Source organism: Balaenoptera physalus (assembly GCF_965194825.1).
Source record: "Balaenoptera physalus genome assembly, chromosome: 14".
In the NCBI taxonomy this organism is placed as follows: domain Eukaryota; kingdom Metazoa; phylum Chordata; class Mammalia; order Artiodactyla; family Balaenopteridae; genus Balaenoptera; species Balaenoptera physalus.
This window is the reverse complement of record NC_138893.1, coordinates 27740566-27766288: the sequence shown is the minus strand read 5'-3', so window position 1 is coordinate 27766288 and position 25723 is coordinate 27740566. Positions and strand designations below refer to the sequence as shown.

Here is a 25723-nt window from a genome sequence, read left to right as displayed (position 1 = left end):
AGCACCAGTGATGAGCTGGGGGGGTCCCGTCACCTCCTCGGCGCCCTTCCATTCTCCCGACTGCCGCTGGAGGCCGCCCCGTTCACCGCTACTAACCTCCATCCTTTCCCACTGAGAGGCACCCAGAGGAAAGGCTCCCTTCCTGAGTTCGCATAGTAGGTGGCGGAGGCGACAGCCTGGCCCGGAGCCCGGGTCCTTGTCTGGGGGAGTGGCACCCACTCCTGGGCGTCATGCCGTCTACCCTCTCTCGTCTGCGTTCGGGCCTTCTGTTTCTGGAGGCGTCTTCTGCAGATGAGATTCAACCCAGCGCTGTCCATCACTGAGCAGGAGCCCTGCCTTGTCTGCCCTGCGCTGCACATCTTGAGAAGCTCTCGAAGCAGTAGCCCCTGCCCTTGAGAGAGACCTGAATTCAGTGAAGCAGCCTGACTCCACTGAGGAAACGGGAGCCTTTTCCTGCAAGCGCGAGCAGAAGCCAAAACACTCAAGTCTCTCATCAAATAGCCAATGTTAGAAATGGGCAAAGCTGGCTGCGCCCTTCACGAGAGTGGGGGATGGCATGTGCTTTTTCAGGAGGCTTGGGCCGCCCTGGGGGGGACCTCGGGGTTCCCTCGGCCTCTTCTGGCTGCTCGTCATCCTGGAGGGGATACAGTTGGGTCTCTCAGCTAACGAGGCCGATTTCTGTGGGTGCAAAGCAAAGAGGTGGAGAGTCTCTTGAGGTTAAAGAGGTGGTTTTGGGCAAAGTTCTGTTGGTCAGGGAGTCACGGAGGCTCTACTGTGTCTAGGGTCCTTGGCCGGGCCACAGCCGTGCGACCCTGGTCTGGGGGCTACAGACTCACGGCCCATCGCGGTAATATTCCTGGATGGCTGACCCGGAATCCGTGTGTCTTGAGGAAAACGATGGCTAAGCTAAGGGCTGAGGAGTCACGAGGTTCACTCTGCGTGTTTAGGAGCAGGGGCAGGAGTGGGGGAACAGTGACCCAGGAAGCGGGAACAGCATGGGCACAGCCGCGGAGCTGGCAGAGGGGTCCGGAGCGCGGGGGAGACGGGAAGAGGCTCCACGTTGCTGGAAAGGGTCCTGCAGGTGGAGGTGGAGACTGGGACACGGGGGGGTGGGGCCCCGGCCTCTGAGGATGCTGGGTGCTCAGGCCTGGATCCCAGGAGCACGGCGTTGCCACCCAAGTATCTCAGTTAGATCTGCATCTTAGGAAAGCTGCTCTGGCTGCGCGTGGGACATGACCTTGAGGAGGTCAGAGCAGAGGCGGGAGGTCCCTTAGGAGGCCGTGCCTTCCTGCCAGAGGGAGACGCAAGTGGCCTGGGCCAGGTGGTGGACACTGTAGGAATGGAGAAGGCGGAAGAGGCAGGGGCTGTGGAATAGTGAGGATCTACCGGGCTCTGTGATTGGTCAGAAGTGGGCTGTGCCCGAGACGGAGCATCCTGAACGTGTGACCTGGGGGCTCCCGGGCGCAGCGCCCTGAGCCTGGAGCACCGGGGCGTAGGGTGGGGCCTCCTCTAAGGCAGGGGGAGTTGGCAGCATCTGTGGGGCAGCCACGAGCCCAGTGGCCGCCAGGTGTGTGAGTGTGAAGCTCAGGAGAGAGGTGACCTGGGGGACAGGCATTAGGCGTCCGAAGCTGGCCGAAGGGGTATGGAGAGGGAGGAGAAAAGTCTAGAACAGGACTGCAAGGACACCCACCTTTACGGGAGGGGCAGGGGACAGAGGAAGGTGGTCGCCCTGGCAGTGAGGGCTGTGGATGCCCCGGGAGATGAGGGGTCACAGCAGTGTCTTGGGAAGGTCACCTAAGGGAAGACCTGGAGTCGCTGTGGCCTTGGCAGGAATGGAGACTTGATGGCAGCCAGAGTCAGGCTGCAGAGGGCGGGGAGGGAGGTCGGGGGAGTGCGCTGGTAGTGGACCCCGGGGTGAGCGCACAGCTTGGGAGCTGTCTGTGCCGGGGTGGGCGGCGGGGAGCCTGGGGCTGTGGGTGGTTTCAAGGTGAGAGGCTGGCGTGGGCTGGAGTGTGGAGGGAAGGGGGCAGCTGGGGTGAGAACTGGGCCGCCTGGAGAGCGCAGGGACGGGAAATGCAGGAGGTGCTTGATCAGACGGTGGGGCAGGGGCTGTGCCCAGCGGGCAGGATCCCCCCCAGTGGAGGCAGGTGCTCCCTCCCTCTGCCTGGAGGGACAGGCAGAGGCCGGGCGTCCGGGAGGCTTGTTTTGGCTTGAGTGGTGGGCAGAACTGCCCGGCCTGTTCGCCTGATGGTTTTGGTTTTCCCTGAAGCAGGGGGTGAGTTGAGCGAAAATCCCAGGGTGGGATCCTGGGCTGGAGGAGAGCTAAGAGAGGCTGAGATGGTCACTGGGGGAAGGCGGAGGGTGGAAAGGAGCCCACGACCGCCGGAGAATGGAGAGAACAGAGCTGAAAATGGGGTGCGGGGGCACCCCCTCGCCTTCACTTCATTCCGTCTGTCTGTCCTTGTTATGTTATCCAGGACTGACGTGGGCTCGTGGCTGCTCTCTGTTCTCTGTGACCCTCATGAACTGTAAAACGTGACGTCCCCAGGATCTGGGTCAGTGAGGCAGAGTTCCCTGTTAACCAGCATTTGGGGATCTCCGCAGGTACAGCCCTCCCTCTGTGGGTGTCGCCTGACCTCGGGTCGGGGAGCCCTCGGGAGCAGGTTAACGCAGCGCCCGGCGGCCCCCGGGCAGCGAGCAGGGGGTGGGCCACGAAGGCCTGTCTTGTTTGCCGCTGTTTGTCCTTGTAAGATGGTGTTTATCACGCCGCTCCAAGCAGATGCTGCTTCGTGGGGTACAGGATAAAACGCATCATGCTGACGCATCCTCGCCCGCGGGACCCTCACAAACTAGACAAGACACTTTCCGGCCCGAGCAGTCAGCTGTGCAAACGCTTATTATTAAACGTCACAATAAAGAGTTTTTAGTTTTTCAAAGCAACTCCAAGGTATTTGAAGCAGAACTTTGGATACCAGAATGAAACTGTTTCTATTTAAGGTTCTTTTCAAAAGTTGCATCTCAAAGCAGACAGTTGGAATTCCTTGATCAGGCCGGCATGGAAGGTCAGGGTTAACACCTGGGGAAAAACACCCCTAACTCTGTAGTGCAGGTTTAGAGGTAAACTTTGCTTACCTGTCCTTGATCATCCTGACTGTGGAGCGCTAAGGCTTGAGGGGCTTGGAGGTGGACTGGCTCCAAATCCTGGCAAACAGCTTCACTTCACTTGTGCCTTTACTTGATTTGCAATTATTTTCTCCCCGTGTGCGGCTCGTCGTCTTTTGTTGTCTCAGCAGAAGTTCTTTTGAAGAGCAGAAATTCTTCATTTTGATGATGTACAATTGATCAAATTTTTTTCTTTTACAGATTATGCTTTTGGTATCATATGAAAGAAATCTTTGCTTAGCCCAAAGTCACAAGTATCTTCTTTTAGACGTTTTATAGTTTTAAGGATATAAGATCTATGATCCATTTAAAGTGAATTTTCATATAGGGTGTGAGGTATGGAAGGAATTTTATTTGGTGCTGGAGGAGGGGGCGCCTTTGTCCCTTGTTGCAAATCAATTGACCCTATATATTCAGGGTAATCCGTGTGAGGTGGGTTTCTGCCTACTCGCTTTTGGAAAACAATGCTAACAGATGTTTAGGTAATAGGTGTGGCATTTTCCAGTGTTCAAAGTGTTATCCAGTTCTCTTGTCAATTAGATTTTGAGCTTTATTGCAGCCCCTGGAGGTATTTGACATGAGTATTATTTCCTCCATTTCATTCAGGAAGGGGGAGCCCCCCCCCGCCCCGGTAGAAGGAGTCACTTAGAGTCAGAGGCAGAGGGGGGCGTCCCAGCCAAGGTCAGAACATTTAAAATCCAGGACCTTTTCCCAATCGCATATAGATGAGGGTGGGCTGAGGCTCTGGCTTCCCACCAAACTGAATTTTAATTCGAACTCAGTTCAGTACTAGCTGTGTGATCAGGGGCAAAGTAATTAACATCTCCATTGTCAGTTTCCTTGCCTTCCTACACAGCTAACTCCCTGCAGGAGGTCTGTTGGAATTAAAGATAAAATATACAAGGGTCTAGCACAGCACAGAGCATGTATTAGGATCTATCATTATTACCATCACTCTATTTTCCAAAAGTGTGGGTTTTCTAGAAGATACAGAATGTGAATATAGGAGATAAAGTTACTAAAGAAGAAAGTGATTCCAAGTTCAGGAACCTAGATATACAGGCAGTCATTTTTGGAATGGAACAAAGGCAGTCATTCTAATTGTTGAATGTGGTAGCGCTACAGTGAATTTGTTGGTGGAGGATTCTTCTGGGGGCACAGGTCTTCATTCTCTAGGATTTCCTTAGGGTAAAGGGGAAAATCACATAAAAGCTTAGCACAGTATAGGCATTCGTGAGCAAGCATTGAATGTTGGCTTCTCCTAATATCACTTTTATTATGTCAGGATATCCATGTAACACATCTCCACTGTTTGTGGATCAGAGGCTTTATTTTTTCCCCTCTATTTTTGTTGTGTTTAACCATCAGCTTCTCATCTGGAAAGTGATCTTAGTCTTCTTGGTATGTGTGTGGTTTTTCAAAGTAATTACAACTTCGTATTACATTTGCCAACTGCCTTAGGCTCAACATTCTTCTTTGTTCTTGGTTTGCAGGGTGCAGCGCTGAAATACTTGCCAACCATTGTCAACGATGTGAAATTGGTATTTGATCCCAAAGAGCTCAGGTAAGGAAGCACCCAAGGTGAAGCCTTCCCGTGTGCCACGCTTGGCCTTCTTTTGAGGGCATTAGTTCACGGGATGCTTGGGTTGTCTCATGTCCACATAGTTCAATGCCCTGGATCTTTCTGGAACATGTTCTAGTGATGGTGTCTGTGACACTTTGCTCATTATGTCTTTATGTGGAAAAGGTGTCATCTATCAACAGTCACAATATTTTCTTTAGAAGATTATTTATAGCCTCATGCATACATAATATAAATTGGGCATTTTGCATCCTTTAGAGTTTAAAATTCAATAAGTGGTTCTTGGGTTTGGGTTTGGGTTTCAGCATCTAAACATTTTGACTCGGGAGCTTTAATATTGGTGTCTCACCTCCTCCCCCTCATTACCATACAGCTTCTCTCTGGGGGCTCCTGCCCAAGCGCTGTGAACCTCAGACAGAGGAGCCACAAGTTGTCAGCTCAGGTTATAGTAAAACGAAAACCAAACAAAACAAAACTCTGGGCAAGCTGGACACTGGCTTTCAGATGGCGAGTCAGGCTGGGGACCGAATCCTTCCTTTCACCTTCCGATTTTGCCACCGTCACCATCCAAGCTCAGTCTCAGTTGTTTACTGTGCAGATGTCACTGCATTTGGAAAAGAGGTGTGTTGAGCAAGTGGGTGCACGGCCTCTGGGACCCCAGACATCCACAGCACAGTCCTCGTCTGCCCCTTGTTTGGGTTTTGATTTAACATTTGACACAATAAACTTACCTGCAGGTGATGGCACCACTTGACCAGCCAGAAAAGTCCACCTAAATGTTAGTAAAGGGCCATCTGTCCCTCGGGTGGTTAAACGGAATGAAAAACGGTCACCCTTCCGTACGTTATGTCCACCACAGGTCAGTCATGCCCTGGAAGTGAAGGGTGAGGGGCTTTTGGGAAGCCGCTCTCCCCACGAATCATCATGTGTCTGATGTGCCTGAGGATTTAGTGTCCTGCATGGATACATTTATTTTTGCTCCCAGACACTGACAATACTGGTTATAGTTTAGCAGGTTCTAAATGAGAAAAGGAGGCACAGATGGGCCCATGGGCAACAGGTCTGCCCTCCTGGGTCTCTCTGTGCTCTGTCCCTGCAGCCTGGCTCTCAGACAGTGGTCCAGACAAGGGCAGTATCAGCAGCCCCTGGGAATTTGCTGAATCTTGGGTTCCTTCCCAGATCTTCTGAATTAGACATTGGGGGCGGGGCCCAGCTATTTGGTTTTAATGATGCCTTCATACACTCTCAATGAATGCTCCTGTTTGAGGACCTCAGGTCTGGAGAAGCAGAGGACGAGGGGGGAGCTGCAGCTGGGTGGGCCATGGCCATACTCTGGGCCTGTCGCCCTGGGGCACGGGGACCAGGCCTTTGCTCACTAGAGGGGTGACGTCCATGTTGACAACGGGTGCTTGTGCCTTGTGCTTGGACATCCAAGGAAGACTCCCTTCCCCAGGACCGGCCCCATCTGCTCTTGGGCCCTTGACTCTTTCTGCGTGCGTGGGTTCCTCTTCAACACCTTACCTACTGATTTTTTAAAAAATGACATTGAAAATCATGGATGTATTTTTCCCTGTTTAGAAAATTGAGTCATGTTTTGGTGGAACAGAAGAGATCACAGAGGAGAATAACTCAAAGTTAATTCCACGAGGATCTGGATCTTTCTAGTTATCTTTTGCGTGCAAGCATGTGTGCACACACACTAACACACACGTACATACACCCCTAAAAGAATTCAGCATTACATTTTTTATTTTACAGTCAACTCCTGTGCTGAAGACATCTTGTTTTCCCACATCAGGAAGGAGACTTCTACACAATCACCATAATCTACTGTTAGAACAGTTTTGTCACCCCAGTAAGATCCCTCGTGCCTAGTAAGAGTCATTGCACACTCCCACCCCAGCTCTAGGCAACTACTAACCTACTTACTGTGTGCATAGATTTACCTTTTCTGGGCATCGCTTATAAATGGAATCGTATAATATATGTGACCTTTTGTGACTAGCTTCTTTCACTTAGCATAATGTTTTCAAGGTCTATTAATGTCAGGATTTCATTCCCTTTTATGGGTGAATTGTGTGGATCTACTACATTATGTTTATCCATTCATCAGTTGATGGACATCTGGGTTTTTCCACTTTTCAAGTGTTATGAATAACGTTGCTATGATTCATATACAGGGTCTTGTGTGGATAAATATTTTCATTTCTTTTGGGTATATCCCTAGAAGTAGAAATGCTGGGTCATATGGTAACTATGTTTAACATTTTCAGGAACTGCCAAACAGTATTCCAAAGTGGCTGCCCCATCTTGCATTCCCACCAGCATGGTATGAGGGTACCAGTTTCTTCACGTCCTAGTCACCACTTGTTACTGGCTGTCTTTTGGATTATAGCCATTTTAGTGGGTGTGAAGTGAAAAATAACATTTAAAGCATCATTCTTTTGGAAGAGATTTTGGCCCATATTGTATAATGGGCCTATTCCAACATTCTGGTGGCATCTAATGACCATTCACTGAACTCGTGTCTCGTTACTATCTTGTATCCCACTGGGTCGTTTTGCAGTATATCCAGCATCTCTTTTCACTTGTGTTTTTCCCTTTATAGCAAAATGTTTACTGATTTCATCCTAAATGTTCCTGTGGGTTTGCTGACCATTCAGAAGCTATATTGCTTGATTGAAATAATTCACAGTGACCTCTTCACACAGCATGGTGAGTGAAACCCTGAGAATCGTTAAATTGTCACATTCATCATTGTCTGTAGACCTCACCCCGTCTGAATTCTCTTTTCTTTGTCAAAAGGAGTGGGGAGGTTGCAGCCAGTTAAAACAGCTCCATTACAAGACAGGAAGATTTAGCCCTTACCAGAGAATGGTAATTGGCATATACTGTAGGTAACAGATCATTGAAAAATGAAGGCACAAACCTTGTAGTTTGGAATTTAGGTATACACCAGAGCCCTAGGATAATCAGCATACATTGTAGCCTTTACGATGTGTGATTATCTATCCTGGGGAGGCAATCACTGGCTTCCATTGAGATGATTGCAACAAAAAATTTCAAATTTTCTTTAAATGTAGAAGTCATGGTTATGTCTTAGCCTGAACTTTGCATTCTGTGACAGGCTTTCTTCAAACCCTGCTCAAAGGAAAAAGAATTTTAATGATTCCTCAATTCATTTATCCCAAGGAACACCTCACGTTTCCACACGTTATGTCCCTACCCTTTTTATTAATCACTTTCTTTCTGTTTGGACAGATTGAATTAATATTTTACACTTGTCAAGAAGTTTTATTGAAAGCTTAAGACCTTTGCATAATTCCATAACCTTCCTCATTTATTGGAGACAAATGTGAAGACTGTTGAGTGACATTCTGATGGAGAGGCATACGTTTCTTCTATTCCATTGGTGTCCAGACGTTTGGCTGTTCCGTTCATTTTCTTTTGTCCTCACGTGTGGTGTTTCAGGGATGGAGCAGCTCAGGCCTGAGATGTCCCTGTTGAGAACTCGGTGTGTGTCTGGTCTAGTCCTTTGTACCATCTAGACTACTGGACCCTACGTTTTTAATCTTATTTCTTGATTTAACTTTATACAATTCACTGGAGTCTGCACTTATAGCTAAGGCTTATGTCAAGAGGAAATGCTAAGACTTCATTTGGGTAGGAGTGTTCTTCTGGAGAAAGCACATCACACCAAGAAGTGAGTAGTTTTCTGCAGCCGTTCCAAACAGACACCTCTTTCTATTTTTCACTTGCATAAAAGAAAGTCAACTCTGTCGCCGTTATTTGGGACTCAAAGCCCATGAATCTCCTTAAGCCAGTAATCCCAACCGTCAGTATTTCAGGCTCTTCTTGGAAGGCTGGATATTGAATTGCTTATTCTTCAGGTGTCTTCTAAAGCTTGGGACTTTGTGAGACTCCAGGGAGGCATGGAGGCAATACGTGGAGATGCTACTTTGTTGTTTCTTTCCATATTGACTAAACTTTATACCACAGCAGGTGAAATCCCCTGAAAGTTTTATATCTGGGTCTTATTAGGTAGCTTACTAATACCTCTCCTTCCAACCATCCAACCCCAAGACATGCAAAAACACACACCACCACGACCACCACCATCACCATCACCTTTGCTGCCACCACCAGTGCCTTCACTGGGCTAACAATTATCAAAAAAATAACAGTTATCACGGATTGACTGTGCTTGGCTTTTATTGAGTGTTGATACAGGGACGACCTTCTTGAGGACATCTTACATACATTTCAAAATTTCTATTGCAAAACTTTTTTCCACGTCCTTTGAATAAGGACCTAAGGCATAAATGGTTCAACTAAAAATATTTAAAATAGATCTTCTTTTAAGAGTATATTTCAAGGAAATGTTTTCTTCTATGGACACTCTATTTCTTTAGCTAGTAGATAGCTTGAAGGCAAACTTAGTATTGATTTTTGCGAATTGTATCAGCCGTTGTATTTGGCAGTTGCGGTTCTCTTTTCTGTGCTCCATTTCTGTTTTCACTCCTGTTCTGTAAGTCTTTTATCATAGACTGCTTTACGTCTCGTTTTGGAAATAATGCAGCATGCAAATAAATATTTAGCTTTGTTTGACAGGGAGTTGTCAGGATGTGTAACATTTTGGAATTATTAACTTAGTATCTTTCTAGATATTGCAAAGGTAGGAATTTAATCTTAAGAGTCAGTTGCACCCAACGTAGTAAATGAGATTGTAGGAAATACATGAATCCAGAATTATCACGGGCAAAATGAGCCAACATTAGCCTGAAGCTTCATGTCTTACAAGCAGTTCTAGAATCGTCCAATCAGTCGACATTGTCTAAGCCATAATCTTCAGTGCAAATGTACTTCCAGACGCTCACTGGCTGCCTGGAAGCATTTCAGAATGCATTGTCCAATGTGAAAATGGCCCTGCTTACAGGCTTTGAGTTTTAAGAATCTTTCTGGGTAAAGACAGCAAGGACAGCCCTGATTTTTCTCATCTTTAGGCTCCCTGCTGCTTCAAAGTTACCAAGAGCCGTCTTACCTCCTTGTCAGGAAAGATTTATCACTGGAAATCATCCGGTTGGTCTGTTCTTACGAAGATGTCATTACTTGTGCAAAATATTCTGTGCCACATTTGGTATAAATATTTAAAGCCAAGCCATTTTCTGGTGAGATATGATGGCTGTGATTTTCTTGCCTTGTTCCATTTCTTGTTAATTTGTAAAAAAAATGTAGTTGTCTGTGTCCCCTTTCCTGATCCAAGTGGAATCAGTCCAACTAGCTCCCTTCGTGTCTGGATTTTTGGAATGTGTCATAACTAGGTTTAGCTGCACAAGCTACTGAATGTGCTAGACCTTCGTCAGTGTTCTCTGGGGGATGTGGTCAGAGTGCATCCCTGTCTGGCTCCTTCGGTTCCTCTGTTGGGCTCCAGGGCACGTCTTTGCTCATCAGCATGTGTGTTGCTTCACTCATAGAAGAGACTCACTTTGTTGCTTTGCTCTAAAATGTTTCTTTCCATCTCCCTCCAATATCAAAGCTATTGCATCGTTTTGAGAGTCTTACTTTGATGGAAGCGGGAAGCTGATCTGGGTGCAGTGAGGCTGGCAGTGAATTCTGAAACTGCCATTGCCCCTCGGCAGGAAAGCCTTCCCTTGCCAGGTTTGGGTGCCAGCAGGCCAAGGCTTCCAGTGCCCTGGTTGGCTCAGCCTGGCTCCCCTTCTGTCCTCTTTAAGGACCAGAAGACTGAGGGCGCATCCTGCTGAGTTTGTTAGGCTACAACAGGAGATGTGTCTTTTGGCAAATCGGGTTGTGTTTGGCCCCAGCTGGTGTGGACACCACGGCTGCTGTCACTGCCATCTGTTCCCAGCCGTACCAGCTGTAAGGCTCCTTCTGAATCAAGACCTTGCAACTCCCGCTGCCTCTGCATCCTCCACCCTGGCCCGAAGGAAATGAGAGTTCTTCACAGAGCCATCCTTCCCGCTGCTCATTTCCACTTGCCATCCTAAGAAGTCACACCTCCTTGGCAGAACCTGGAACATAGCTGTAGTTGCAAGGGTGGCTGTGGATTTGAGTTCTGGCTTCTGTACTGGGGAAAGAGAGCTCATAATGTAGAAATCTCCCCCGAATTTAAGAAGCCTGTTCAGAAGATGTGTGTGGACCTGGCCGTCCCGCGTGTCTGCCACAGTAGATTACTGACCGTGCCAGGGCTCCAGCCCCTCCGCAGGTTTCCAGCGACTCGGAGTGCGTGGTTGGGTGCCAGTCACATTAGCCTTTTCTCTGAGCACATGTCTCTCTCCCTTTGCTTTGCTTAAAAAATAAAATGAATGACTGGTTTGCATCATTTCTCCTGTAAATGATTTTACTTCCTCATTAATAAAGAACTATGCATGTCTGAAACCCTTGCTGGGATGAGGGCAGGCAGCTCACGAGAGGATTGCGAGTGTGTGTGATCACATTGCCTGGGTTCAAATCCTGCCTCTATTACCTGCTAACTCAGTGACCTCTGGTAAGTTACCCTCCAGGCTTCAATTTCTCCAGCTGCCCTTTTCTTCTTGCCTCCGTTACATATCTTGATGATTAATACACGTGTGGTGCTGAGATTTACACTCAGCGTTTCATGAACATTCAAGAAATGTTAGCCATGTCTTTTCATTTTTCTTGAGGATTCATTAGAAAAATGGCAGGTGAGACCCTGCCCTCATGGGGGGGTGTGGGGCTATCATGTCAAATATGGGGCAAAAGAAAACAGACCTGGACCAAATACTGGAAGGGATTACATAGCGAGCTTCCTCTGAGAGGCGCTCCGATCAGCCTGCATAAATAAAATCTCCCCAGACACACTGCCCCTGGGCTCCTCCTGCCACTCCCCACAGCGTGGAGTCATTGCCTGGTTTTACTTCTTGGCTCGCCCATTTTCTCTGGTCCTTCCGTAAAATGAGAGGTCTTGGAGCGTGGCCTTCTTGTTCATCTTGTTCTTCCTCTGTCGCTGGTGCCTAGAACAGGGCCTGGCTCACAGTGCGTATTTATCGCACGTTCAAATCCAGCACTTCTTTCCCCAGGGCGCAGTGCAGAGAAGGAAGCATGACATGCATATGTAGTTCACGTGATCTGAGGGAGGAGAGGTCTTGTGTTCACACGGGGAAGCTGGCTGTCTCTCTCCGTCTGGGCTCTGAATGGACTGATCATGGAGCAGAAAGGAGGTGTCTTTGAGGAGGAGTGACAGAAAGAGACAAGTGAGAGAGTTAAGATACAGAGGGTCATCCGTGAGCAGTTGTATAAAATTAAGATGGTCTTCTTTTCTTTCTTTTTTTTATATGATTGCATCTACCCAGGAAACCGTCTCTGGCCTCCCAGACAACTGCTGTGGGGTCTCTGGTGTCCCATCCACTGTGCTGAGGTCTGGATGCAGATGATAATTATGATAGTTAAATAGTGTTGAGCTCTTACTGTGTGCCAGGGGCCATGGTAAGCCCTGATCTATCTATCTATCTATCTATCTATTTATCTATCTATATCTATATATAGAGAGATAGATATAGATATATTAATATATATATTAATGTGTGTGTGTGTTTAATTTTTATTGGGGTATAGTTGCTTTACAGTGTTATGGGACTTTTATTTTTTTTAAGATTGTCTTCTTTTTGCTTCTGATTTTATTATTCCCCTGTTTTATGGAAAGATGAAGTGGCAGAGGGGACAGCTCAACTCCACCTCTGGACTCAAGATAGCTCTTTGTTAAAATTATGGAAAATTTTAAACATATAGGAAAATGAGGAGAAGAGTGTAATGAACGCCTATGTAGCCCTCGCTGGGCTTCAGAACCTATCAAGTCATGGTCTTGTTTTTATCTCGGTGCTCCTCCCCCAGATATTTTTCTTTAAATTTATTTTATTGAAGTATAGTTGATTTACACGGTTGTGTTAATTTCTGCTGGACAGCAAAGTGATTCACTTATACATACATATATATATGCGTGTGTGTGTGTATATATATATATATATATATTATTTTTCATATTCTTTTCCATTATGGTTTATCACAGGATATTGAATATAGTTCCCTGTCCTACACGGTGGGACCTTGTTGTGTATCCATCCTGTATATCATAGTTTGCATCTGCTAATCCCAAACTCCCAGCCCATCCCTCCCCCTGCCCCAGATATTTTTTTAAATTTATTTTATTGAAGTATAGTTGATCTACACGGTTGTGTTAGTTTCTGCTGTACAGCAAAGTGATTCACTTAAACGTATATATATATATACATACATTCTTTTTCATGTTCTTTTCCATTATGGTTTATCACAGGATATTGAATATAGTTCCCTGTCCTACACGGTGGGACTTTGTTGTTTATCCATGCTTTATATCATAGTTTGCATCTGCTAATCCCAAACTCCCAGCCCATCCCTCCCCGTGCCCCAGATATTTGGAGGCAAATCCCAAAACGGAGGGTGGATCCCCACGTTGGTGCCAGGAACCCACCTCGGCTGTTCTGGCTCCTGCTCTCCAGCTGAGGTGAAGGGCTTGGACTGATTATCATTCTGTGTGCTCACAGCCAATGAATGGGCAGTAATGGCTCCAAGCATTGTTTCGAGATGTGACTTGACTACTTGAAAGCTGGTTTAAATAGATTATGTGCTTCACAAAAAGATGACTCTTGCATGTAATCCGCGGCATGGAGTGAGCAGATTTTCAAAGCAAGTTACGAAGAGACGGAAAGGTCAGAGCTTCATAATTTGTACATTTGTAGCTTTGTTCCCATGTGATTATATTGTTGCCCACATATCTAACAAAAGCTGTGAAAATTAAAGCTTAAATCCTATTATAGAAATGAAAAGTTTCAATATAATTAAATTAAAATAAACACTAGGACACCAAGGTTTGGGATTTATGCCCACACAAATATTTTACATTAATGTTATAGGAATTGGAATAAAAGAAATCAACCTTAGATACCGTTAACTTTTAAATTAGTCAAGAGCATTGGACATCCTTGCAAGAAGCCTTTCAGTTGAGATGGGAGTTGTGTTCTTACCCACATGGTCTCCTTTCCGCTGCAGTCCTTAACCTGAGACCTTGGGAAAGCTCATTCCAGTTAATGCTGAATTTCCTTCCCTTTCAAGATCTAGTCTTTCCATATTCTCATCTTCAAAGAGACCAAAGCACCTGACAGATTTCCTTTAGAGCTTACTGTCTACTTACCTTGTGTCATAAGTTTGTTTTTGCAGAATAGTGTAAGATTTGGAGAATAAAGTGGGGCCACTTTGTTTGTTTGTTTTTTATTTTTTCCCTGATGTTTGGAATCTAGCAGTGAGTAGGAATGGAAAATGTGCCATTCCTTCATTCTCTGGCCATTCCTGTAGCTCTTTCCTTCAATATAACAAATAGGCTCCTTTTAGACAGTGTTCATCAACCTCATAAAACTTCATTTGTGTTCCATTTTTTTTTTCTTTTTTCCTTTAACATCTTTATTGGAATATAACTGCTCTACAATGTTGTGTTAGTTTCTGCTTTATAACAAAGTGAATCAGCTATACATATACATATATCCCCATATCTCCTCCCTCTTGCGTCTCCCCCCCACCCTCCCTATCCCACCCCTCTAGGTGGTCACAGATCACCGAGCTGATCTCCCTGTGCTATGCGGCTGCTTCCCACTAGCTGTCTGTTTTACATTTGGTAGTGTATATATGTCAATGCCATTCTCTCACTTTGTCCCAGCTTACCCTTCCCCCTCCCCGTGTCCTCAAGTCCATTCTCTACGTGTGTGTCTTTATTCCTGTCCTGCCCCTAGGTTCATGAGAACCATTTGTGTTCCATTTTTGAACAATACAGAGCTCCTTAAAAATGTAGGCCTGGAGAGCTCAAATAATTTTCCTCATTCTTATTTTCAAGGTGAATGATTCTTCCAGTTGTCAAGCAGAGTAAAATTCTCCTTTTTAATGGTGGAAACATTAGTTACAGCAGCTCTCTAAAGTCTGAGGGCAAAGGCCCAGATGCCTATTGGGGCTAGCTAGTAGTAGGAATTAGCAAAGTCACATTTCTAGACCGTTTTCACTGTGATTCGATCCAAGATTTTATATCTCTAAAAAAATTACCCTGTTAATCAATTCGTTGTGCTTTAAATCGTAGAAAGAAAAGCTGTGTGTTTAATACAGACCTATAGTAAAATATACCTTCTGAATGCTTTGGATCCATGAACAAATCAAAATAAAATCTCCTGAGCTTCTCCACTGTGGAGAATGGAGAGATATTTCTCTTATTGAAAGGGTTCTTAAACCCAGGACTGCTCTGTAGTAGTTTTTGTTAACTTGATGGATGTTTCACAGAAAGAAAAATTGGGGTTGGGACCATCATATGCCATAATTACTTAATGTACCACTCGTATAGCATTCTGGAATACTTTAATTAGATAGTTGTGCTGAAGACGTCTAATGAACGTTACCAGCTGTGAACCCCAAAGACTAATTCTTTAAGTAAAGATGGAATATGAATACAATTTTCTCCTCTTTTATTTTTTTTTCATGCCCTGAGAAAATTTTAATCTTTATCTGTAAAGTACTGTCCCTTTTTTCATCCCTCATTCTATATATCATTCTATAGCTTTCATTGTATGTGTTTTTGAAAAGATCATTTGTTAAAACAGTGCAGCCTTTTTAGAAATGGCTTAATGAATCTAGGAGGGTGAACCCAATTTCAGTTTCTTAATTATATCTGTTCCAATTCCATTGTAATTTGTTGAGTACCTACCATGTGCTCAGGACTGTTGGTTAGCAAGTTTGATTCCTCTGAGAATGGCTTCAGAGCCATCAGTTTAAAAATGCATAATTGGAAAAGAGTAATTTTCTTAATTTACAGATAACGACCCAGGAGTTAAGTAGCAAGTCCTAGTCTGCAAGCAAAATGCCAGGCAGGGAGCTGTCCACCACCGTGGTGCTGATTAGGGAGTTGTTACAAATCCATCCCCTACTCTTTTCATGAGCTATTTCACATCCACCATATGAGTTATGCATTCTGAAAACTGAATTCACTTCAAGTGCCATATGGAACAAGATAAAGTACAAGTATGTGAATAAATAAACACATGAATAGATTAAACATAAATAAACCATGTAGTGTTGTGTTCATGTGCTTATGGAGTTTTCATAGCCTTTTCTCTTCTCTTTCTGTGTGATCAAATTGGCAGTGCTAAGTTCCTGAGGGTGTAGTTGATCTAACCTTTATCACAGTCTGTTGGCTCTCTGTTCTGCACCCAACTCTGAGTGGACTCCTGTCCCTGTTGCTTGATGTTGGGGACATGAAGAGCAGTCTTAGAAGAGGCTGCCTTGGTTGTCCCATCCAGTCATGCTCACATTGGCACTGGGACGGCAGGTCTCTGAGTCTCCCCAGTTCACGGTTCCTTCCCATCCCCAAGCTCAGCTCTGTACCTGCACCGTGTTGCCTACAGAAACTTGCCTGGGACAGTTGGAGGAGCCCCAGGTCAGCCTGCAGTCTCCTAGGTTCTCCTTCTAGACCCTGCTTTTTTCTGTTGCGTAAACCCCTCCCTGAGGGCACAGTGCTTCCCTCAAGATGGAGTGGACAGACCATATGGTTTTGACGTTTTTTTAACTGTAGAGCTCAATATAGGGGCAAGCAGTAGAGGAGGTGTGCTGGGCCACACTGGCCAAAACCTGTGTTCTTGGTTAACTTCACGCTCTTGGGTAAAAGCATGCACATGATTCCCCAGCTCTGTTTTTCTCTCTGTTTTCTCATCCTCCACATGGTAAGATTCTGCCCAAGGATTGGCAGACCTATCGAATTCCTCTCAAATGTACCAAGCCACCTCCTTAAATGCATTTCCATCCAGAGGATAGATTCCTGGTCTGACCAGTACTTTCCACACTATCTTCCCAGGCATTTTGCTTGAGTCTTTCTGATATTTTCATCTGCTTTTAAATGGGACTCATTTTAGATTTTTCTCCATTGGTTCTTCTTCCATTTCTTTCTTCTGACAAAGTATTTATTATTATAATACTAGTGGCTGGTTAACCTCTATGATTATACTTCTCCAAACTACAGGATACAAAATATCTGCTGCCCCACTCCCTTCTTGCAAAAGATGACACACTTTTTACGAGGCCCGGTGGCTTCATCCAGAAGATGTGTCTTTGGCCACCTTCTTTTTCCTATTGTTCTGCAATCTGTATCTTGCCATGTTCCCTTCCAATTTTCAAGATACTTTTAATTGCTCTGTCACCCTCTCAATTAAAATTTTGTGACATTGGGTACCTCACAGCTGACAGGCAGATTATCTTATTTCTGATCATTTCAGCACTCAACCAAGTGGTGCTGAGGATCTTCTTACCAGAATACTTACAGAGGTGCTACCTGTAGATAGGAATCGAAACCCAGTGCAGGGCAGTTGTATTTACTCCGTTTTACAGACAAAGAAACTGAAGTTCAGAAAGGAAAACTGACACACTTAGGGTTACTTGATGTGAATTTATCCTCCTGGCACTGCTAATGGTCACAGCTTACTTAAAGCGAATTAAAGTAATTCTTGGAAAAATTTAATCTGCATTAGACATGTAAAGATACCTGAATCATACATGTTTACACACACGTGCACATGCATGGGTCATAAGGAGCTCTGGCTTCAGGATCAGGCATCTAATTCTGGCTCAGCTGCTGCCTGGTCCCTATATTCTGGCTCCTGGTTCCCACATCTGTAAAATTTGGACATGAGTAGATTGCTCCTGTGATCCCTTCCATTGCTGGCTCTGTTTTCTTTATTTCTGGTGTTTAAAGATTTGTATGGAAGGAGAGAATTACTTATTTGAACAAATCGAATCATGTGGGTACAGAGTTCTTAGATTGTTGAAAAATAAGATGATTGTATAAGATGAATAGCAAGCATCCCCCACTTATATGGCTCTTACTGTTTAATTCTCATTAAAAGTGTTCGTCTGGATCTCAGTTCTATGTAACAGGCTCAAGGTTATTAAATGCACTTTATGGATCATTTGTTTAATGTGACCAAACTAAAAATTAAGAAGCACATTATTCAGTGTTCATAAAATGAATGTTTTAAATGGACAAATTCATTCTTGTATTTGCATCTTGCTTTGATGTAGAGCTGTAATAGAGTTACAGACGGATATTCTGCTTGGACATTTATAAGCTGATGATGCCTGTTGAATACCTTTTATAAAGATTAATATTTTTTACTCTGTGCCCATTACCAGAGCATTAATCATCATGGCTTCAGCCTGCACAGCTGAGGATGAACAGATGTGAAACCACTGCTGTCTGTAATCATAGTGGATCACACTGGGAAAGGGGGTGTGGAAGGCTGGCTGGTGTGTTGCAGGACCTCTGATCCCCACGGCTGATTTGCATGGAGTCTGGGCCCACGGGCTGCCTGCTCCTTCTTGGCTCTCCGGGTTGGGCTGTCAGCATTCCCTTCTGTGCACGGCAGCGAAAACCAGGACAGCTGTGCTGGCTGGTTTTCGCTTCCTTGTGGGGTCAGGCCTGTGCCTTGACTCAGACTACCAGGCACCGATGAGGCCTGCAGTCCTGTACGTGTGAAGATGATCTGACAGGAGGAAGCTGTGGCCTTGATTCTCCTTCCAAAGATGAACACTGGTTTATTAAAATGAGAAATCGCACAAGAGGTCTTTAACATCTGCTTCCTGGCATACTCCGAGACTGTGCTGTCCAGCGGAGTTAGAATGCCAACTACGTATGTAATTTATAATTTTATACAGTCCACAGTAAAAAAAAAAGTACAAAGCAGTTGGTGAAAATAATTTTAATAATATATTTTATCTGAAATATCATGTCAACATGACTTTGATCTAAATATGACAAATGGCATGTTTTACATTCTTTTTTCATACGAAGTCTCTAAAATCCAGTGTGGTTTTTACATTTGTAGCACATCTCAATTTGGATGCTAAATTTTCATCACAGATGCTTGATCTGTATTCTTAACATTTAATATAATTTACCATTGAAAAGTAGACTTACATACCCAAGTTGTTCCTGTTGTTCCAAACAGTTGTTAACAATAACTGAATCAGATGTCTTTTTTTTCCATTTAAGTTAAAATATTGCATAAAATTAACTGAAATGGAAAATTCTACTCCTCAGCTACTAGCTACATTTCAGGGGTTCACTGGCTACCCTACTGGATAGCAAACTCTAAGGCATTAGTTTTCTGTGTATACTTTGTTGAAAAGGCTGACTTTGCATAATAATATTATTTCTATTACTGTTATTGACAGCTACTATTTATTGAATGCTTACTACTTGCCAGATACACACATTATATCATCTAATTCTCATAGTAAACCCGAGGGGTTAACAATATCAGGCCTATTTTACAAAGAAGGACAATTAAGGATTAGAGAATTTAAGTGACTTGCCTAAGATTCAAGGCAAAGAGTGAGCAAGGTGGATTTTATTATTTCCTATGTGCATGGGTAAACTGAACTTTAGTGAGGCCAAAAGGCTTTTCCAAAATCAAATAGACTGTTAGTCCCAAACTCCCAATTTGTCCCTCCCCTCTCCCTCCCCCTTGGCAGCCGTAAGTTTGTTTTCTATGTCTGTGAGTCATGGGATTAACAAAAGCACACTACTATATATAAAACAGGTAAACAACAAGGACCTTGTGATACACAATATCTTGTAATAACCTATAATGGAAAGCAATCTGAAAAAGGTTAGATATATGTATAACTGAATCACTGTGCTGTACACCTGAAACTAACACATCATTGTAAATCAACTCTACTCCAATTAAAAAGCCAACAAACAAAATCGAATAGACTGACCCAGGTTCCTAGACTTCCAGTCAGGTATTTGTTGCAGCTGTTTTCCATGTGGTTATCTATGGGTAGTTTATTTGAAATGTGTTTTCTTTTTAAAATATAAGGGTTTGTTTGGTTGATTGTTTTTCTTTCTTTCTTTTTTTTTCTTTTTTCTTTTTTTTTCTCAAGTGGGGGGATTGTCAGCTTCCTGGGCCATCTGTTTTGAACCAAATGGGACAATGGGCACAAATCATGCTAGAGAAATGACATTCTGTTCATGGAGAAGGGTATTCAGGACACTGAGTTGGGACACTCAGAATATGACAGGAGATTCCTCTTCCTTGGATGCTTTAAAACAGCTCATTGCAGGCGTGAGTGTGTGTGTGTGTGTGTGGTGTGTGGTGTGTGTGTGGTGTGTGTGTGTGTGTGGTGAGTGTGTGGTGTGAGTGTGTGTGTGGTGTGTGAGTGTGGTGTGTGTGTGGTGTGTGTGTGTGGTGTGTGTGGTGTGAGTGTGTGTGGTGTGAGTTTGGTGTGAGTGTGTGGTGTGTGTGGAGTGTGTGTATGTGCACGAGTGAGTGTGTGGTGTGTGAGTGTGGTGTGTGTGTGGTGTGAGTTTGGTGTGAGTGTGTGGTGTGTGTGTGACTGTGTGTGGTGTGTGTGTGAGTGTGGTGTGTGTGTGAGTGGTGTGAGTGTGTGTGGTGTGAGTGTGTGTGAGTGTGGTGTGTGTGAGTGTGTGGTGTGTGTGTGGTGTGAGTGTGTGTGTGGTGTGTGTGTGTGGTGTGAGTGAGTGTGTGGTGTGTGTGAGTGTGTGTGAGTGTGGTGTGTGTGAGTGTGTGTGGTGTGAGTGTGTTTGGTGTGAGTGTGTGTGTGAGTGTGGTGTGTGTGTGTGGTGTGAGTGTGTGGTGTGTGAGTGGTGTGTGTGTGGTGTGAGTGTGTGGTGTGTGTGTGAGTGTGTGTGGTGTGAGTGTGTGGTGTGTGTGTGGTATGAGTGTGTGTGTGGTGTGTGAGTGGTGTGAGTGTGTGTGGTGTGTGTGTGAGTGTGGTGTGAGTGTGAGTGTGTGGTGTGTGTGTGGTGTGAGTGTGTGTGTGGTGTGTGAGTGGTGTGAGTGTGTGTGGTGTGAGTGTGTGGTGTGAGTGTGGGGGGACAGTAGCTTCCTCTGTGCTCTTAATTTTTTGTCTTGACTTGCAATAAAATTTCAGGATCCTTAGTGTTATTCCAAACTTGTGTCCCACCATTTCTTGAAAAAAAATTGGAAGGAGCTGAAATGCAGAGTAGGGGACGTCCTTTGTAAAGTGAGGTTTGTTTTGCTTTGGTTGGGGGCTGCTGGGTGGCTGGGACGGCACCAGGAGGTGGACGTGCTTCTCACTGCAGACTCTCCTGTGATACCCTGCACCTGTAATCACAGTGACCCCAGACCACCGCTCGTGTGCGGGTGTGGGTGCGAGCACATGCACACTCACACACACGTGTGCCCGTGCGCCCGAACCCTGCTGTCCAGATCGGCTTGGACACTATCCAGTGAAACTGAGTCACCAGAAAGGCAGGAGGGATCTTGCTATGATGGCTTTGTCCCTCTGATGTCTTCCCAGGATGGGACGGGGCGGCTGCGGGTCTTTCCTCGACTGATAGGAGCAAAGTGCTACGTTTGCTCGTGAAAAAGGACCAAAAGTCCTATGGACAAAAGTCCTATGCAGCAGCTGTCCTGCTGGGAAGAGCGCGCTTCTCCACATGAGCATATGCACGCGTGCACACACACACACTTGCACACGTGCTTGAAGTCACTGCACACACATATGTGCACGCACGGACACACACACTTCCACTGTCAGGTCTTAGTGTATGTGTGAGGGCTACTGCCATGGATGAGAACAAGACCTCTGCTCTCACGGAGACTGCGTCCCAGGAGGAGAAACAGGCCACAGAGCTGGTCGTAATTTCCAGCAGTCCAAGAGCTGGCACCTGCGGCCTGCCTGTCCCCAGGACCGTCGGGGGGCTGAGCTGGGGCCTCCTGATCACGGTTCCCCAAGAAGGTGGGTTTGTCAGCTTGGGCTGCTTCCAGCTTTGGTCCCTGTGGCTGCTGCAGGACTCTGGGGCGTTGCCATTCCTCTGAAGGTGCTGCTGCCCTGTGACCCTCTGTCTGTGGAGGCCTGCGTGAGATGCCTGGGGTGGTCATTGTGGCTGTAAGAAAAGCCCAGGCATGAGGCTGCTCCTGCCTGGAGATCTGGTCCTGTGATGGGCATGTGGTCAGGGGCTGGGGCTCTGTCCTGGGGCCGGAGGTGTGGTCCTCCACACAGGAATGTTGGACCCTCACAAAGTCCTGCTCGTGTTGTCTTGTTTCATCCTCTCGATGAAGTAGGCTCATCCCCGTGACCCGCCTTTATCTTGACCAGCCAGAGTTGGGGTGGGTTATAGAGTCAGAGCTACAGTTATCCTATGGATGTTGAAAACATCCCACGTGTAAATACTATGGGTTCATCTGAAGGATTATAACAAATGGGTTTTTTATGTTCTCAGGGGCTAGGAGAATGAAGTGTCTCTAAACGTGACAGAATGGTAGCGAAGTGTCCAAAAGTTTGGTGTCCAAAGCCTCAGAAGAGGCTGGATAACAAATGCACGGAGCTATCACAGACCCCTGGGCTGGGAGGAGGGTGGGCGTTCCCACCAGGTAGCCAAGGATGGCTGATAGCATCTCTCCCCGGGGAAGATGCACAAGGCGCCCACCACTTCCCTCACCCTGGAGTAATTCTGACAGACGACACCAACACACTCAGTTACTTCTGGGAACGGTGAAGTGCACACCTGCCTGTCCGGCGTGACAGATAAATGAGGCCGTACGGGATGGACTTCGGCCAGGGCATCTGGGTTGCCAGAGCCTAAAGAGGCATTTCTGCCACCTCTGAGTCCAGAGCTGTGTTCCTCTGATCTTCTAGGGCTGTTCGTGGGCACACGCCTGCTCCCACGCTGGCCTAGCAAGCCCCCTCGGCCTTCTGCCGCTGTTGGGTCCCTCCCAGGCTTGTTTCACACATGGCGTTGCTAAGCCTCCATTGTCATGTTTTCCTTGGTCACGTGGTCAGGGTCTGTTTTTACCTTCTCAGCTCTTCGTGGCTCTTACTTCTCTCACTGACATGTCTTGGAAACTAGACTTATCCCCAGGACGGTGGTGGCAGTGATAGGGAGGACCACGCGGACAGGGGTGGCCGAGGGCTCACCCCCTGTTGAGGTCACACTGGGTGATATGTTTCAGGTGGGAGGGAAAGAGGACTCATCCTGGAGATGTTCTGCCTGGGCCCCTGAGGATGAACGCAGGCAGGGCTGCACTCAGACAGCTTTGCCAAGGGACCTCTCCGGCCCCTTGGGTTCTGGGAGCTGGGAGTGCAGCCCCTCCTGTGGATGTTGTGCTGTGATGTGGTTAAGATCAACAGAGCTACTGGGGTGGATGTAACTTGTGAACGTCAGGATTGTGTAGGAAAGACATTGGGTTTGGGATGCTTGTGGAGTTCGTGTATGCAGTGGGTCAGCATTTTGGGCAGCTGCATTTTCAGGCTGGATTCATTGCATGTGGTCATTTTCCTGTGGCATGTCCCTTGGACTGGCTTTGTCCTTGGGCGGCTCTCTGATGCCTGGGCTCCCCCCTCCCCTCCACGCTGGCGGCCCGTCTCGGCTTGGGAGCACTTCCATCACAAGTTCAAGGGGCTGTGGCATTCAGAGAGATGCTCTCCATGGGGCCCTGTGTTCACCCTTGGCATCACAGGAAGGGTTGGGTGGGAAGATAAGGGAATCGTGTGATGGCCCGTGACATCCAGGAGCACCAGAGTGGAGAGACTGCCTGGTCCCCATGGGACAGCGCCTCCTCCCTGTGCTGTGCTCTCACTCCCTGACCTTCGGCGACTCCTGACGTCATAGTCATCCAAGGCCGGCTGGCCTCTGCCCGGAAGATACGCAGCACTTCAGCATCTCTGCGTTACCCCTGCCTATGTATTGATTACTGTAATGGTGACATCAACAAGTAAATGCATATACTCATATATTCATTGGACAAAACTCAATCTGGAAAAATGGAGTTGCTATCAGTTCCTTTTCTAGGGATTAAATCAAAATGGAGCTTGAAAAAGGCTTAGCGTGAGAGCTTCCTACATGCGGTCCCCTGGAAGGCAGAGCAGGAGAAGGGCGTGTGCGGTTTCTGCACCTCCCCCTGAGCTGCCTTGCGCCTCCATCCCCATGCCTTCTTTACCGTGTACTTCTTGGGAAAGTCTTCTAAGCAAGTCTGCATACTTTCAGGAGCCATTCCAATGTTGCATGCTTATTTTTTCCTTATATTCAGAAAACTCAGGAAACATTAATGCAAAACATGCTTTTAGGTATCATTAACATTGGAAGTCCTAAAATGTAAAATTCTAAAAACAAGCACAGGATATTTAATGTTTCCCAGCTCTGCTGTCTTTTCTCTTGTGCACTGCATTTTAAAGGGACCTACAGTGGCTGGGCTGGTTTCACCGTACAGAACTGGTGTTGTCAGCAGACAGTTCACGTTGGGGGATGGATGGTGCTGGTGTTAAACGGGATTTCCCGACAGGAAGAGACAATTAGTAATTGCAGTTCATCTCGAATCTTATTTGTGTCTGGTTCATTATTTTTCTTTGATTTTTCTGAACATTCTTTCTATTGTCCTACCTAAAAAACAAATGAAAACCCAAGTGATCTTTGATCCTTAGACCCCAGTGTGCCTTTATTTCACAGCCGTGCTTTCCGGAACCGTGTCTGTGCTCCTATTTTTGTCTTCTCATCCCACTCCAGGAAGCTGCCTTGAGAAGGACTCCATCTGCTTTTATTTATTTCTTCTTTAATGTTATTTTTTTCGATCTTTGGGCTGTACCGCGCGGCTTGTGGGATCTTAGTTCCCTGACCAGAGATCGAACCTGCGCCCCCTGCATTGGCAGCACGGAGTCTTAACCACTGGACCACCAGGGAATTCCCCTCTGTGTGCTTTTTATTGTCACATCCCAGGACTGTGCTTTTCTACCCGTTCTTGCCACCATATTTGGCCACGCTGGCCACCTGCCCTCCCTTGGTTTGGGTGACGTCATTCATCTCTGCGTCAGCCCACATCTTTCCTCGCTCCATCTTCTGTTCTAATACCAACATCCTGACTGCTATTCACAGTTTTCCCTTCTCATTCTACACATTCCTCTTTGATGGTCTTATTCACATACTTGGCATTTATTACGGCCTAAGGCTGTTGCTTCTTCAGTCTGTAAGGCCGGAAATCCCTAAGGTCTAGAACCCTCTCTCCATGTGCCTACTAGATGAGGCCACTTGGATGTCCAGCAGCAACTCAAATTCAACTTGTCCAGAACCTGGTCCTTTTCTCTGCCCTTAAACACCCTTCTGTCCCCAGTTTCCTCTCCTTGGATGGCATCACACGATGCCTTGGATGAACTCATCACGAAGATGCTGGGTGCTGTGTTTGACTCTCCTTTAGCCCCCACCTCCTCTCCACTTCATCACCTGCCACTGTGTTCAGCCTGCCTCCAGTTCGCTTTTGTTCAGGGCCTCTTCTTTCAAACTTGCCACTGTAGCAGGAGGTCAGGCCTTTACTGTTTCTTGCCTGGACTGTTGCGGTAGCTAACTGTCCAGTAATGAGCCTCCCATCTCCACTGCCCTACCTGGCGCCGTCACGGCGGCTCTCTCTGGCCTTTTGATCTGATCATATCCCTTCCCTGTCAGCATCTTCCAGTTCTCCTCCTCTTTCTGTCTCATCCATCATGTTCAGGATGAAATCCAGCTGCCCGTCTGGTCTTTTATTCTGCTTCTCCTCTCCCCACCCTCCTGAACTGTGCGTGTGGCTCTGTGAATATGTCATCTGCTCCTGTCTACTTGACTTTGTGAATAGGGTTCCTTTTCCTGGATGGCCCACCCTTTGTGGGAAATTCTGATTCCTCTTCCCAGCAGGTGAATGTGTTGCCTCCCTAACTTTCACCTCCAAGGTCAATACCTGCTCCCCGCCGCCCCCTCCCTCATGAGCCCAGGGGTCTGGGAGACCAGAGAGGGGCTGGGGCTCTTCACCAGTATCTATATCACATCGTAAGAGCAAGTACCCTGTCCTGAGCATCTCACCTGTGCCAGGCCCAGGCCTTCATGCCTCACCTTGCAGGAGTACATTGTGCCTCAAACCTGTGAGTAGCTAG

The 25723-nt window shown here is 46.3% G+C and overlaps 2 protein-coding genes across 4 annotated transcripts in view; one reads left to right on the top strand and one right to left on the bottom strand.

The window, feature by feature from the left end:
- DOCK1 (dedicator of cytokinesis 1) overlaps positions 1-25723 on the top strand; it is a 534315-nt gene that overhangs the window by 180652 nt on the left and 327940 nt on the right. For all 3 annotated transcript variants that reach the window (XM_082423165.1, XM_082423166.1, XM_082423167.1), the window contains exons 24-25: positions 4656-4726; positions 7353-7459. In XM_082423165.1, coding sequence (XP_082279291.1) covers positions 4656-4726; positions 7353-7459 — 178 coding nt within the window. The remainder of the gene's footprint in view (positions 1-4655; positions 4727-7352; positions 7460-25723) is intronic.
- The window catches only part of INSYN2A (inhibitory synaptic factor 2A), a 248699-nt gene that overhangs the window by 160024 nt on the left and 62952 nt on the right, over positions 1-25723 (bottom strand). The gene's annotated exons all lie outside the window — the stretch shown is intronic.